The sequence below is a fragment of the Gossypium hirsutum genome, chromosome D08, assembly GCF_007990345.1.
Source record: "Gossypium hirsutum isolate 1008001.06 chromosome D08, Gossypium_hirsutum_v2.1, whole genome shotgun sequence".
Lineage (NCBI taxonomy): Eukaryota > Viridiplantae > Streptophyta > Magnoliopsida > Malvales > Malvaceae > Gossypium > Gossypium hirsutum.
The window spans coordinates 21,536,041-21,552,030 of record NC_053444.1 but is presented as its reverse complement, the minus strand read 5'-3'; the positions used below and the strand labels follow the sequence as shown (position 1 = coordinate 21,552,030).

Here is a 15,990-nt window from a genome sequence, read left to right as displayed (position 1 = left end):
TAACATTTGATACGATTTTCACGTTTCAATCTTTTCATGTATAAGGTTTGAGTTTGATCAAAGTGCTTTCTAAAGGCAAATGATTGTTAATCAAACAAACTTAAATGGGGTGTCCTATAAGGTTTCCTTTTATTTTTCTATGTTTTCCTTTATCGAATAAAACTTAGTAAAATGCTAGAGGTTTGTATTATAGTTCTCACGCTTTATATTGAATTGATTATTTATTTATATTAAATTATGATATAAAATTTTAAAGGTTAAAATATATTTTAATTCTCTATACACTTTGTACATTTTAAATTTAATCTCTATTTTTATTTTAAGAATTTAATCTTTCTACTATTTTTTAATTTAAAAAATTTAAATTCAGTTGTTATCACTATTAAAATTCTACTAAAATTACTAGAATGACATTTTGAAATTAATATATATATACATTCACTTGATAGCCATGCAACAATAAAAATAATGTTAAAAATAGTGATTAAAATTTTTCTTCAAAACACTTTTTTAAACTTGTTATGACAAGCTTTTTTGGTGTTTTTAAGAAAAATTGATAGTTCACACTTAATTGAAACAATTAACAATATTAATTAGTTAGACTAACTAATGACATTATAAAATAAAGAAACCAAATTATTTAATAAATCAAATCATATATATTAAATCTAAAATCTCGATACTGGTATACCCTTCCCCAACAAGGACATCCATCAAAACAAAGAGTGATGAGAGCCCAAACAAGTTCCCCTAAATGGCTACCTATTGAATACCCTTCATGGCGACCCCTCCATTGGAACATACATAACCAAACACCTGCAAATCTCACTTAAACCAACCGAGAGGCCACCCGCCTTTGGCCTCCAAGAGGACTATTAAGGGACCACTAAAGCATAACAATCTCGAAGAATCTCAGCAATAAGTATGTTAACAAGACCACAAAGTACTATGCATGGCAAAAACTAACATTTAACCGACCTACCACCTAACTGACCATACAAGCAACCTACCATCCGTACTTTCAATGACATGACAAGGGGGTCTCTCCTATATATACTCGAACACACGAGGAACCTCCCTTCTCCCCCATGTATTTCCTCTGTTACTTCCAGCTCTTCATTTCCTTAGCTTTCAACTCAAGTTCTCTACCTGTCACAGGTATGTTGGCCTCCTTGAAACCACACTTTCTCCATCAACAAGCATGGTATAAAAGCAAAAACTAAAAATTGACAATTACCCTATAATGTAAAATGAAAAATAAAAAACAAAGACAAAATCAAGAAATGAAAAGTTACTTGTCAATTTCTAATACTCTTAAAACATTCAAATTATATATAACCACATAATATTTTAATAAAAAGTTAACAATATTAACTATTTGGAGTAATTAATAATATTATAAAAATATAAGGACCAAACTACATTAGAAACTAAAGTATAAAATTTAAATTACAAATTTAAGTATAATAGAGAGACCAAAATTGAAATTCAACCACTAATCTTAATATATAATAATAATAATAAAAGCACCATGAGGTGCCATCTGTCAAAGAAGGAAGGTATTTGGAACTTCCTTTTATATTATATAGTTTATAGATTATATTGCATTTTGAAATGGGGCAGTTTTCCAAATGATATAAACGTGCATGGAATCAAAACGTATAATAACAAGAACAGGAAGCAAGATGAAATGACTATAATATTATAAGTTTACAACTCATTAGTGCAAGGAAGACCAATCCATAAAAGAATCCGTCGGGGCCTATCTAGAAATCTAGCTTGCCAAGCAGGCTCATCATTTTCATGAATGAAACCACTTTTCATGTACAAGTTCTTCGCTGGCTCATTGTCGACAGCAACATGTACATATAGATCAGTTATGCCTGAAATATACAACAACAGCATCTAAATATCGCATATCCAGATTGAGTTCTCTATGTATATACGTATATAGCCACCAATGAGCAAATGCTCATATGCAATTTCCTATAAGTAATTGCCCCCAAAAAGTTTTGAAACACATTGTTGCAGCAGAATGCTAAAATGCATGAAAGGCGAGCACTAAGATAGTGCAGACTCCTCTAGTCAGTCTTTGTCAACGAGCAATGTCCTTGACGTTTTACCAACTATAATTAAAGGAAAACATTGCACTGGAGGAAGCAAAGTTCGCTGAAAAAGTTTGGTAGCATTAATAATACACAAGATAACATGGTTCACATCATCCCTTAGGGCAACCTTCGCTTGCCTCCAATAAAATTGAAGAAACTAGTAGCGCTTATTTGATTACTTCAAGTTCCATTTCCAGCAACAGTATATCAAACAATCTATTCATGATTAACTTAGACAGTACCTGAAAATACTCATTACGCTTGACCTGTAAACTAGAAATGTAAGACCACAGAGATGATTCAGTGCTAAACCAGTTTAATGTTTAGAAGTATGTGGCGGCCCCTCAGCTATTATATAGAACCTTATGCTTTACGTTTTTAAATAGCGAGGCAGGATTAGAAAGCAAAAGAGCAAGAATAAAGAAATCCTCTTGTATGAAGAAAATGCATGCTAATGCCTTAAGTCTTACACGTGTCTCCATAGGAGTCAAAACTGATATCAGAAACTATATCAATATCATTTCCTTTCAATTTCCTCATAAGGAAAACTTGGATAAACAGAATTAATATTTGGAAAATGTGGGTGAAAGTCAGGGTGATTAACCTTTCATTATTCATTTTAAAGTTATATGAAGACTGAGGTTGGCAATTCTAGAGTGGTTTTGATAAGGCCAAGGTCTCCCTACCCAGTGGCATGGTGATACCGTCATTATGCCATTACCATTGAGAGATACCCTAAGAAAATATGATCCTAAAGACAGGACCTTACAGACAGTCAATCCATTTATATATTTGAAAGGGTAAATTTCTAAATGACTAAACCAAATGGCCCAAGTAGGTATTGGTGATGCATTTAGCTTCTACCATCTGATGCAGAACTTCATGATTTCAATTTTTGGTGAGTGACAGACCAGGAAAATTGTTTAATCTACGTCAAATGATTATGACAGGGACAGAATTATAATAAAAGATAAATGCATTCATTACCCCATTCTTCGGCAACTATCTTTGATTTTGTGACAATGTCATAACCTAAGCCATTTCTGTGCAGTTCCCTTGCAACACATACATTGCTCAAGTATGCTCTTCCAAAATCAGCTTCAATCCCCTGTCGAAAAATTATAACAAGATAAAGTCGATCCATGTTATTTCATAATGATGGATGGGGTAATTTTCTTTTCCATTTATTTATTTCTCGGAAAATTATTTATGAAAAATGTTTTTAATACTTTTCTATTTTAATTTCATGAAAACAGTTTAGTCAACAAAAAATAAGGATTGTTTTTTTTTTTTTTAAATTTACTTTCTAAAAAACCTCTTATAAATAACTGGGATTATATTTGATGAATTGTCACTACATAAACTCTATGCAACATTAATACACTAGAATTTGCCACATCATTAATGAGTAAACTTAAAAAAAATTAAAGGACTTTTTAATAAATACTTAAAAATTATTTAAACTTAATTAATTTTAATTTCTCACATTATAATTTTCTCATCTTCTTCCTTGTGTATCAATTCAAAACTAAAAAGAATTAGGTTTCACTAAAATCTTAGAAAATATAGATACAAAAATTGGGTAGTCACTAAAATCTTAGTTTTGATAAACATTTCTCTTATAAGTTTGCAGAACTTCCATTACAATGAACTAACAATGTTTTCAAAAAATTAAAAAGACTTAGTTCCCTTGAAACAACAACATAAAATCATGATCACTTCATAAACTAATCTCATACCGAGCAACAATCAAATATGTTATATTATGTTGCATTATTTGGGCTTAATTATAGGGCAATGGTGGTTTGATCATTGCCTCCCATTTTAGTGATTACCCAATTTTTGTATTTAAATATCTTAAAGACTTCAGTGAATCCTAAAACTTTCTTAGTTTTGTGTCGATACAGATATATGGAGATGAGAAAATTATAGTGAGAAATTAAAATTAATTTTAATTAGGTCTAAATAATTCTAAGCATTTATTAAAAAGTTCTTCAACTTTTTTTAGTTTATTCATTAACGGTGCAGCAAATTGTGATATACTAGTGGTGCATAAAGTTCTTGTACTGACAATGTATCAAAGATAATCCCTAATTAACTTTGCTTTTTTTTATAAAAGCTAACTCAAATCAAACAAAATTTTATTATATTAATAATAATTTTTTAAATTTTAGTTTTTAAAATATTTAAAATAATAAATTATTAACCTAATTGTTTGTCATTATATTGTCATTTATCTATAACATGTCAAAAAATATCAAGTTGGTGAAAGAAAATTTTAATACTAAAAATATAATTATAAAAAATTAAACATCGAATTGACTTATAACATCAACTCAATCAATGACATTACCTATAGTAAAAATTCTATCATCTATATACACGATGTTGGTGAGAAAATATTTTATGTAAAACATTTATTTTTAAAAAATTTACTCAATATTTATCATTGGTGTAGTGGTAAGGAACTTATTTATAAACTCATTGAACATATGTTTGATCCGTGTAAATGTTAATTTTAATACTTTAATTTAAAATTTATATTAAAATATGAAAAGAAAAAAAACTATTAAAATAATAATAGAATCATTTAATAAAAAAGGTAAATTAGTTCTTTTTTTCAACTAAATTGGTACCCGATTAACTCATGACATTAACTAAATTAGAAACTAAAATAATAGTATAGATTAAGTATTAGTTATTATAAAATATTATCTTATTATAAAATAAATTTCGGTTATTAAAAAGAATGCTTTTATAATACTTTGTAACAAATACAATTTAAGTTGGGTTTGTTTTACTGAAAAAACTTTCAAAAAATTATTTTAAGAAAATTTAACAAACAACACAAAATATTTTACGCATAATCATCCAAATATTAAAAATATCAACTATTTCGGATAAAGTAATACATTTTCAAAAAATTATTTTCAGAAGTCGTTTTCAATAAAAGAAGTGAATTGAAGATTTGTATTAATAAAGGCGAATTAACGGTTCTAGATTCTATTACTAAGACTTCGCAGTGAATGTCGAAAGAGAATGTATGCAAATGAGTTACTTCAATTTTTCTAGGTTTTTTTCATATATCTTCATACACCCTTCTTTGGATACGTGTAGGATATTGGTGCTACAAGGAAAATAAAAGGTCCTACCAACATATTTGTAGTAATTTAGCTGTAATTTCATATACTTTTAATATCTTATTCGACAGTTTTCATTTCTAGGCATGATTGAGTCCAGCATTTGGATTAATTATTTCTCCACCCCAAAACACGAACAATCCACAATTGGATTATGCAACCCAATATACAATATGCAAGTTGACTGCAAATTGTTGTGGAGCAAAGCAATCTGTATACAATATACAATAGCCTTACCTCAGGTCATAAGCAAATATGTTCTTGTTTTGAAGAACAATTAAGAAGCCTTAACACCAAAAGATATATGGATAACTGAATAAGCACACACATAACACAAGAAAAATGTTGAGATATGATGTATACCTCTGGTTTTGTTCCAGCTATTTCTTCTGGAAGCCAAAGACATTGGTTAAGATCAAGGGTTCCAACAACTACTCTATCCTCTCCATTGGAAGTAAACTACACACAATACAGGTGAAGTAAACAAACAATCAAGAAGGCATAAGTTTCTCTAAAACTTTTGCAGCTCAAATTATATTTGAAAATGTGGTAGAACTTTCATATTGGAAATCTACAACTGATAAAGAGAACATAGAATAGCTTAAAACCCTCTTTTTCCAAAATCATAAAATTAAACACAAAAGAATCTTTTACCAGACATAAAATTAAACACAAAAGAATCTATTAAAAAAATAATATTAACTAGCATAAGTATGTCCACAAAGTGATTTGTCCAATATCCGCTAGTTCACTAAAATGGTAACTTGGGACTGACCCATGGCACACTTAGGCTTGGATGGGTTTATATTCTTTGGCTGTTAGGAATTCTAAGAAGATAGAGACTTGGGTACAATTCTGCATTGCCAATCATCCTCCCCAGCTTCAAGTCATAAAATTCACATGAATTTTGAAAAATTTAGTAACAAAGTTGTGTTTTTTTGGAAGTTTACTTATGAAGAAAAGATTGCAATCTAGATTTGGAACCTAATGAATCGAATGAAGGATTAGGTCCTCTGAAATTTTAACAAGACCTATTCCAACGATTTTTTAGAGTGAAGAGTGATCCATCTACTATCCTTACCGCCGAATTCTTATAACATGATTTTAAAGATTCAAATAAGATCTCATTACCTGTGATACGATCAATTGCTCCTAAATCCAGAATCCAATCACTTAACTTCCTTTTTTCCGACATTGAAAGCATCTAAATCATTACATTTATTCCAGATGCATGGGAAGGAGTAGAGGCTGAAAATTGAGCCTGGCTGATTAATTTTTGGAGTATTTCCAATTGTTCTTTGCTAAAAGTTGAGGGCTTAGCTAATGGAGAGTTTCCGTCTAATGTTTCTATGTTACCTCTACAATCTTTGTCATTATTATGGGGTGATGGCTTCCAATACATACGTTACCCATGAATTTTCCAACAATTGTCTCGATTGTGGCCTGTTCATTTTCAATATTCACACCATGGACACCCATTTTTATTGTTGGTGAAAGGTTAGGTACCACGGGCTGCTAAGATTGAGCTTTCTGCTGAGTTGTTGGACTGGTTATGGTGCTCCCATCATAAGTTTTTTTCTGCCCTCCTCTTTGCAAACTTTTAAAAGGCCTTCACAAATACTTCACAATAGTTTCTACGCCATGATCCTCCCTCGGACTTCATCTAGGTTGTTGTCAAACCCAATTAGGAACTTGTTGATACAGTGTACAAGGGAGTAAGGAAGAGGTAAGGAGGAGTGTTACTGGCCACGGATCAAAACCCATGACAATTGCGCGAAAAGTGTCCCATAGAGGTTAATGAAATGAGACTCATTTAACCTGACTGAATTGACCTGACTCGTGAAACCTGTGAAGAAGTCCATTTACTTAAAGTTTTGATGGCCCAGTAAAACACTCCCGTAAAACTAGAGTTACCAGGGTATATAGTGTATATCCTAAAAGGTAAATAGTGTAAACAGTATAGAGTTTAAATCTCTTAGGACTCCCAATTGTTGATAGGCCCTAATTTAAACTATCGATGAAACTTAATCTGTACCATTAATTTTGAAGGATCTCAACTATAAATTGAATATATTTTAGAGCATTTACTCAAACACTTGACATTTTTATTTTCCTTTGCCTTTTTTATTTTTCGTTACTCTTTCGGTTCGATTATACTTTTGCTACACTTTGGTGCCTAAGAGATTCTGCGGGAATTCTCACCTTTGCAAGAGTTAGGCTGACTTAAATTCAAATAAAAAAAATTGCTTAAGGCCGCACGATTTACGAGATTAAAAGTTTAGTACGGTGACAGTTGGTATCAGAGCTAGGAATCAAAGGCGCCGTGGAGATGACAAAAGAAGGAGACAAGCAGAATGTCCCGATAGACACTCGTGGGAGGTCGAAAAAAATAGCAGATCAAGGAATATGCTATCAGCTTTAGAAAGTCATATGATCCATCTCGAGGAATTCATGGGGGAAGTGAAGGAAACACTTGAGGTAATGAAGACACACACTGACTGATGAGTTAGACCTGATGAAAAAATAATTCAAGGAATATGTGGCAGAGTCCTTTAGTTCAAATATGGATATAGTGAAAGCACTCCTTAATACTTTTGTGGGTAAGCTGATAGAAAAAAATAATTCTCTTAAAATTGAGATGACAGCTATATAAGAATAAAATGAAGCCACAATTATAGTTTTAAACTCAAAAATCAAGGAACTTGAGAGCGAGCTTGATGTGTGTAGAACTGTTGAGGGTAAAGGGATGTTAAGTGCAAAACTAAATTGAGAGATTGATGTTCCCAAATGGGAGAAGTTTAAGGCAGCAAGGTTCACAAGGGAAGTGGACAACTTCTTGTAAGAAATGGAACAATACTTCTATACCGTGGACATTAAGGATGATGATGCTAAAGTAAATATTATTGCTCAATATTTTATTGATTTTGCTCTTCTTTGGTGGAGACATAGATCCACAAATGAAAAGCGTAGTCAGGCTGCAATTGAGATTTGGAAGGAGTTTCAAAATGAATTCAAGGTTCAATTTACCCTTACTATGTTGAGACAGAGGCTCAAGCTAAGTTGCAACGATTTTCATAATAAAACACAATTTGAGAGCATGTGAAGGAGTTCAGTGAACTGATGCTTCAAATCACGAATCTAAGTGAGGAGACATTCTTCTTTTTCATTGATGTGTTGAAGCCATGGGTTAAGCAAAAATTGTAACGTCGAGGGGTTCAAAAACTGTTGAAAGTCATGATCGTGGCAGAATATTTAATCGAGCTTGTTTTGAGGAAAGATAAGTTCGAGTCTTCCAAACCAAAAGTGAAAGGCAATGATGGGGAAGATGAAGATAGTTAAGTTGAGTTTAACAACAATAATGGTGGTCATAGTGATAATAAGAAACCACAAAATGGAAAGAGAAAACCCGACAAGCCATGGGAAAAGAAGGGGTCATTAAAATGCTCCATTTGTAAAGGTTCACATATGGTGAAAGATTGTTCGAAGCAATCCTTGTTTTCTGCCATCAAAGAAGATGATGAGCCAGAAAAAGCTCCAATGAGACTTGGTTCGATTGTGCATGGGGTTGAAGCTAAGAGGGGTAACTAGAATGAGAAAAAGCCAATGAAGTGTTTCTCATGATGTGGTTTGCATAGGATGCGAGACTGTCCAAAGAGATTTAAGTTGTCTGCAGCCACTAAAGAAATTGAAGCAGAGCCTATTGATGGTAAGGTATTGGAGCTTGGATCACTGATACTCAAATCTGTTAAAGCAAAGAGGGATCGCAAGTAGAAAAGGATTGATCTATGTGGACATCAAAATTGGTCAAAAGAAAAGTGCTTTTATTGATAAGAGGCCATCAGACCTGTTCATATCGAAAAAATCGTGGGTAAACTTGATCTCTCAGTAAGCGAGTCGACGAAGAAGATCAAGACGATAAATTCCAAAAAGGACCCGAATGTAGGATTAGTACAAGGAGTTGAGCTACAGATCGGTCAATGAAAAGTAAAGGAAGACTTTGAGGTAATTCACTTGGATGATTATGACTTTTTTCTTTACTTAAATTTTCTTGACAAGATTAATGTTCTTTTGGTTCCTTTTGCTGACTGCATGTGCATCCTGGATATTCAACAACAATGCGTTATGCTAAAGAGTCGAGACATGAGGGCCGGAACGAAGGTATTATCGACAATCCAACTAGTTGTGGATGTTCATTGTGGAAAGAACATCAACTTCGTAGATCGGAGTGCTAAGGAGACCTACATGAAAATGCTAGACAGACAGAAAATCGATTGAAGCCTATGGAGTTATTAGACGGGACTACCACCTAAGAGAGAGGGGAGTTGTGTATCAGACTTTTAGGATAAAATAATGATGCAAACTAGGCAAATGAAACGAGTAAATGCAACAAGCGAGGTACATCACAAATACTTTGATAGTGTTTTACATTTTAACTTACTGTTGGTTTGGCAAAGACCAGGTGCATTTTTAGAGTTCTGAAGCAAGTAGGCCAAGATGCTTACAAACCAGAGTTAATAGCGAGACTCAAAGTTAACCCAATGTTCAAAGTGGTTGTGCCGAAGCCTATTTGCACAGATTAAGGAGATCCTGATCGGAGCAAGTCACAATGTGGACAAGTAAGAGTAGTGGACTCTTGCAAACGAGATGTACCAAAAAGAAGAGAAACGGCTGCAGTTAAGAGCTAACGGAAGCTAAAGCAAGCGTTCCGAGGGGTAGGACTACCAGACAGAAAGTCTTGTCAAGAACGACCGAAGAATCGAGAAAGTTTCAAGGCGAGTTAAATCAGTGTAATTTCGAGGACGCAATTAGGGCGTTGCAAGAATAGGTGGGAGAGAATGTCACGGGTTAGGATCAAAGCCCATGACGATTGCGCAAAAAGTGTCCCATAGAGGTTAGCGAATGAAATGGGGCTCATTAAGCCCAACTAAACTAGCCTGACTCGTGCAACCTGTGAAGAAGCCCATCTACTTCAAGCTTTAGTGGCCAAGTGAAACACTCGAATAAAGCAAGAGTTACTAGGGTAAATAGTACAAATCCTAAAAAATTAATATTATATAGAGTTTAAATCTCTTAAGACTCTCAATTATAAATAAGCTCTAATCTCGACCGTTGATATAACTCAATCTATACCATTGGTTTTGGAAGAGCTTAACTATAAATAGAAGTCTCCCCCTTCATTTGTAATCACTTCACTTCATTCTTAGTTAAATATATTTTAAAGTATTTACTCAAATACTTGACATGTTATTTTCTTTTGCCTTTTTTATTTTCCGTTGCTCTTCCGGTTCGAGTTTGCTTTGTCTATACTTTGGTGCTTTAGAGAAATTCTGTAGGAATTATCACTTTTGTGAGAGTTAGGCTGACTTAAGAAAATTCGGAGCAAGCAAATTGCTTGAGGCCGCATGGTTTGCAAGACTAAAGGTCTAGTCCCATGACAGGAGTATGTGGTGGTGTTGATAAGGCCAATTCAACAGAGCAATGTTGATCATACCCATTTCATAAAACATCGCAAAGGTAATATCACTCTTCTTATAGTTTTTTGTTGATGATATGGCTATGATAGAAGATGACAAAGAAGAGATCACTCGATTGAAAAGCGATTGGCTCAAGAATTCGAAATCAAGGATCTGGTAAAATTGTAATATTTTCTAGTAAGCAAACTTACCAGGTTAAGAAAAAGGAATCTTCATTCCTCAAAAGAAAATATATTTTGGATCTTTTAACAAAAATAGACATGAAAGGTTACAAACCAGCAGAATCGCTTGAGAGCAATCATAAATTGCAAGCAAGGGTTGGAGATTCTGTGAACAAGGAGAGATATCATAGACTAGTTGCACGACTAATTAATCTCTCGCAAATTAATACCAGACATAACATATGCAATTAGTTTGGTAAGCCACTTAATGCATAATCTTCGAGAATCTCATGTGTAAGCGGTTTCAAAGAATGGTCACCTTCCATTAAAAGCCTTCACAAATGCTGATTGGGTTGGATCTTCGAATGATAAGCAATCTTTCTCGAGGTATTGCACATTTGTGGGAGGAAACTCAGTCACTTGGAAAAGCAAACAAAGTGTAATTACTCAGATAGTGCAGAAGCTAAATGTATGGCTATGGTTCAAGATGTCTGTGAGCTTTAGTGGTTGTAGATAATATTGGAAGAAATAAAATTATCAAAAGAAGATATATTATTCATATTCTGTGACAACATGATAGAACCAAACACATTGAAATTGATCGACAATTTATTAAAGAAAAATTAATTGATGGTGCCTTAAGCTTATTTCATTTGACATCCAACAAACAACTATCCAAAATATTTACCAAAAGTCTTAACAACAAGATTTATCATAATTTGATCCACAAGTTGGGCATGTGTGATATCTATATACCAACTTGAGAAGGAGTGTTGACTAATTAGCATGAAATTAGTGTATATAGCAGATTCTTAGGGATGTAGACAGATTCTTTGGGGTGTAATTAACCTTTAGGGATTCTGTTTCCTCCTTCGTAATTATTGTATATACAAAACCATGTATTTTTTCAATGAAAGTATTAACAAGAAGTAAAATTTCATATTTCAACTACCATTTCTCTGTTTTTAACAGATTAGGTTCCAGACGCGCAAATCTAGAACTTAATATGTCGCTCTTCTCTAATAGCTGTCTATTCATGACAAAAAGGCATCCTAACTCAAAAAAATTAGGTTTAAAGTCATTCCTTGTTCCTTATTTTTCTTCATCATTATAATACAGATTCTCCCTAGACGAATCTATGACACATTAAATCTGGTTAAAATCTCTAATCAATCAAAACAATAGCATTAACACGCCAAACTGACATTTAAAATTTGAAGCATTATAAATAGAAAAAAATAAACAAAAAAGAAGGCAAACAAACCTTACATGCAGCACATAAATCATTTTCAGAGCTTGACAATTGTGACAATGGAAGCGTAGCATTTATGCAAGAAACTCTCTTAAATCCCTCCCTCTTCCCAGCAATTCTTTCCTTTAGCGCAACAAATTCACGTTCCGCCAAGTACCTTTTATGATCCTAATACTTGAAAAGGACAAAATACCATAATAAAAGGGGAATAGAAACAGAAAAAAGAAAAAAATTACTATCCTTCAAGAGACATTTTTCTTTCTTTTCAAGTTTCCTTATAACTAAAACAATGCTGCAGTAAAAGGTATAAAACTAGTTCTCACACAACAATAGAAAATCTAAACAATCATATCAGTTCAAGAACTGCTTGCTGCACAAAAAATGCAAGAGTGTAGAAGCAAGAATCTAACAGCTTTGAAAGGGTTAGTCTTTTGCCTGAAAACCACTTCCATTTCTCTCCCTCAACGATAAAAAAAACAGGGATTAACTCTACTACTTTTTGCCTAAATCCATAACCAACTTTGACCAAAACGTTTTTTCGACAAAAGCCACTCAAAGAAGGAAAATATCAATATGACCCACATTCATAATGCCCAAGAACTTGCAAACAAAATACATCTAGAGAACCAAAAATGTAGTCTCCCCAGAGCACATCCTGTCCATGAGTATCCAGTGTTAATGGAGGAAAGCCATAGATGAAACTGTCTACGCCTAGAGCCTTGTTAGTACAATTACAAAGAGTTTCAAACATGCAAAGGGCCTCTCTATCAGCTGGAAGACCAATTTATTGACATATCGGTAATAATTAGACGAAACGAAAACCATAGAGTACGTTTAATCTCTAGGCAGCTAGAAGATGTCTATGGATGGAAAAGTCTTGGACATTTAACCCATTACATGCATAGCTCTGCATGTTTTGCTCGGAAATTTCTTCTATGATAAGATTAACCAATAATCATAGTTCTTAAATGGTCTTTTTATGATTTTACCAGTTTCCTCAAACAAGCACGTTTGCGTACAAAAGAAATTAGACAGACTCAGGCGACAATTCCCAGTCCCAAGGATTTTTCAAATGAAACTCTAAAACCAGGCACTTTACACTCCGGAGGACCTCTATTAATGGCAAATTTAAAACGGCAATGACAAAAAGGAACCAAAATTTCTATATTCGAGCTAACACGAAACTCCCTCTTCACTAACATCAATATCTACAATCCTCTAAAACTTCGATAACTTCTAAAATGCCCTAAACAAATTACTATGAAATCGTTCATCAAACAATTAACATTCAGGCGTTGACCTTTTTTATGCCTCTCCAGTGAAAAAAAAAAAGCAACCCATTAATTCTTTTTTCTTTTTCCTTCTTTATTTTGAAAACCAAATGAAAGAAATAAAGTCTCACATGGATGCCATAGGAGGAAGCCTGGAAGTCATAGAAGGAGCGAACACGGAGGCAAGCGGCTGCCCAAAGCTGGTCCTCCTCCGACGCTTCAGCAACAGCTAGCGAAGACTTGTCAAGAGGAATGGAATGCTGACGATTGTGAGTGGTGGTGGTAGCTGCCACTGGCAGAAACCGGATACGGCGACAGGATTGGTGGCCGGAAGAGAGTGAAATGGTAAAACAATGTGAAGAAAACGAAGGAGAAGAAGAGGAAGGAGAAGAAGGCGGAGGTAACGAGAAGAGGAGTGCCATCTTTGAAATAAGAAATGTGATGGGGTTATCCTTTGCTATATTTGGTGTGACATACTAAGAAATCAGAATCAAAAGCTCAAAAGGATAATGGAATATATTAGACTTTATAGTTTTTCAGGTTCTTTTCGCACTGCTAGACACGATTGGCTCCAGCTTTTCCAAGTCATCTGGAAAATTTTGAAGGATACGTATATCCATCCTTACGACTGGGCTCAAAATCATAGTTAAAGTTTAAAAGCTGAGCTCCGACTGATGGCCATAATAAATGATCAACCTTTAGCCCATTTTTTATTTTGGGTCATCCCATATGTAGCTAACATTATAGAAATAGAAGCCGAATTTTGTTTTTGTTCGAAGTTTCAAACCTCACTGAAAATGTAAACATTACAGTATCGCTAGGCACTAGGCCTAGAATTGCTTATGGGCCAGACCACCCAGCCCGAAAGTCTGCTTAAAAAGTGATAAGATTTGGGTAAAAAAATATGTCCGAAAAATAGGTTTGGGCAAAAAAATAAAGCCTGTTTAGAAAATGAGTCAACCATCGGGTAAGGCTTTTTTGGTCCGGGCTCAGCCCGGCCCGAATATGCAAAAAAAATAAACTGTAGTTTTTTTTTTTGCTGTTTTTAATATTATTTTGTTATTTTTTTGTTGTTTTTTTCATTATTTTGCTTCCATTTCACTATTATGTTATTACTATTTTGTTGTTATTGTATAATTTTTGTTCTATTGTTAATTTTGTTATTATTTTAAAGGCATTTGGTTGTTAAGTTGCACCTATCTTAGTGTTATTTAAGTACACATATTTTTTTAAAATTTATTTTCAATTTGTTGGGAAAATTTTATTTTAATATTTTTAGTATTTTTTATATATTATATTTTTAAAAATATATATAAAAATGTTAATACGGGATGGACTGAGCCCGGGTTTTAACATTTTTATTTAGGTTGGGTTTAAGGCGTTACTCACCAAAGCACCTGTGTTGATACAACCAGAACCTTGAAAAGACTTTGTGGTCTACAATGATGCCTCGCACATGGAACTTGGTTATGTGCTAATGCAGGAAGGAATGGTGGTGGCTTATGCCTCGAGACAACTGAAGCCTTATGAATGAAACTACCCAACCCATGATCTGGGTTCAACAGCAGTGGTGTTCGCACTTAAGATTTGGCGACACTACTTATATGGTGAACGATGAACCATCTACACTAAACATAAAAGCCTCAAGTATTTGCTTACGAGGAAGGAATTAAACTTGCAACAAAGATGGTGAATAAAACTACTAAAGGACTATGATTGTGTGATAGAACTTCACCCTAAAAAGGTAAATGTGGTCGTAAATGCTTTAAGTAGAAAGTCAATGAGTGAGTTGAGAGCTCTATTTGTGCGATTGAATGTAACAAGTGATGGGGGACTGCTCATAGAACTGCAAGTAAGACAAACCCTATCACAACAAATCAAGAAGAGGCAAACCACAAATGAAATCTTGGCGAAGAGGGTTCGCTAACTAGAACAAGAAATACATAGGGACTTCGCACTAAATACAGAAGGGATACTCTATTTTCGTGGAAGACTATGCGTACCTTGTGGCAAAGAGCTTCGACTTGCGATCCATAGTGAAGCTCGTAGTAGTCCTTATACAATGCACCCAGGTAGTAACAAGATGTACCATGACTTCCGCGAACTGTATGGGTGACCTTGTTTGAAGCAAGCTATCACAGATTTTGTGGCGTAGTGCTTAGTTTGTCAAAAAGTAAAAGCAGAGCATCAATTCCCTTCAAGCTTGCTACAACAACTTAAAATCCCACAATGGAAGTGGGAAAGGATCCCCATGGACTTTGTTTCAGACTTTCCCCTGACTTCGACAAAGAAAGATGATATGTGGGTGATTGCGGATTACCTTACGAAGAGTTCACAATTCTTAGTAGTTCGCACCACTTATACTTTGAAAAAGCTGGCAGAGATTACATTGTAGAAATAGTGTGACTCCATGGCATACCAGTTTCCATTACCTCTAATTGAGATCCTTGATTCACTTCAAGATTTTAGAAAATTCTGTAAGAAGCCTTGGTGTAACACCCCTAACCCGTATCCATCTCCAAGATAGGGTTACAGAGCATTACCGAAAATTCATAACTTAAAACATTCGATTCAAAATATTTCA

General features: G+C 33.9%; 1 protein-coding gene across 3 annotated transcripts; it reads right to left on the bottom strand.

The window, feature by feature from the left end:
- Positions 1–1,484: 1,484 nt before the first annotated feature.
- LOC121202947 (uncharacterized) lies at positions 1,485–14,086 on the bottom strand. 3 transcript variants are annotated; one of them, XM_041099225.1, is made up of 5 exons: positions 13,538–14,086; positions 12,148–12,303; positions 5,612–5,707; positions 3,096–3,216; positions 1,485–1,883 (listed from the first exon to the last, which is right to left on the bottom strand). In XM_041099225.1, the coding sequence occupies exons 1-5, from the start codon at positions 13,826–13,828 to the stop codon at positions 1,711–1,713; spliced, it is 837 nt and encodes a 278-aa protein (XP_040955159.1). In that variant the 5' UTR covers positions 13,829–14,086; the 3' UTR covers positions 1,485–1,710. The 3 variants fall into 3 exon arrangements, with proteins under 3 accessions (XP_040955159.1, XP_040955160.1, XP_040955161.1); XM_041099226.1 differs by lacking the exon at positions 5,612–5,707 and having other exon boundaries at positions 13,538–14,019; XM_041099227.1 differs by lacking the exon at positions 12,148–12,303 and having other exon boundaries at positions 13,538–14,019.
- Between the last annotated feature and the right edge of the window lie 1,904 nt (positions 14,087–15,990).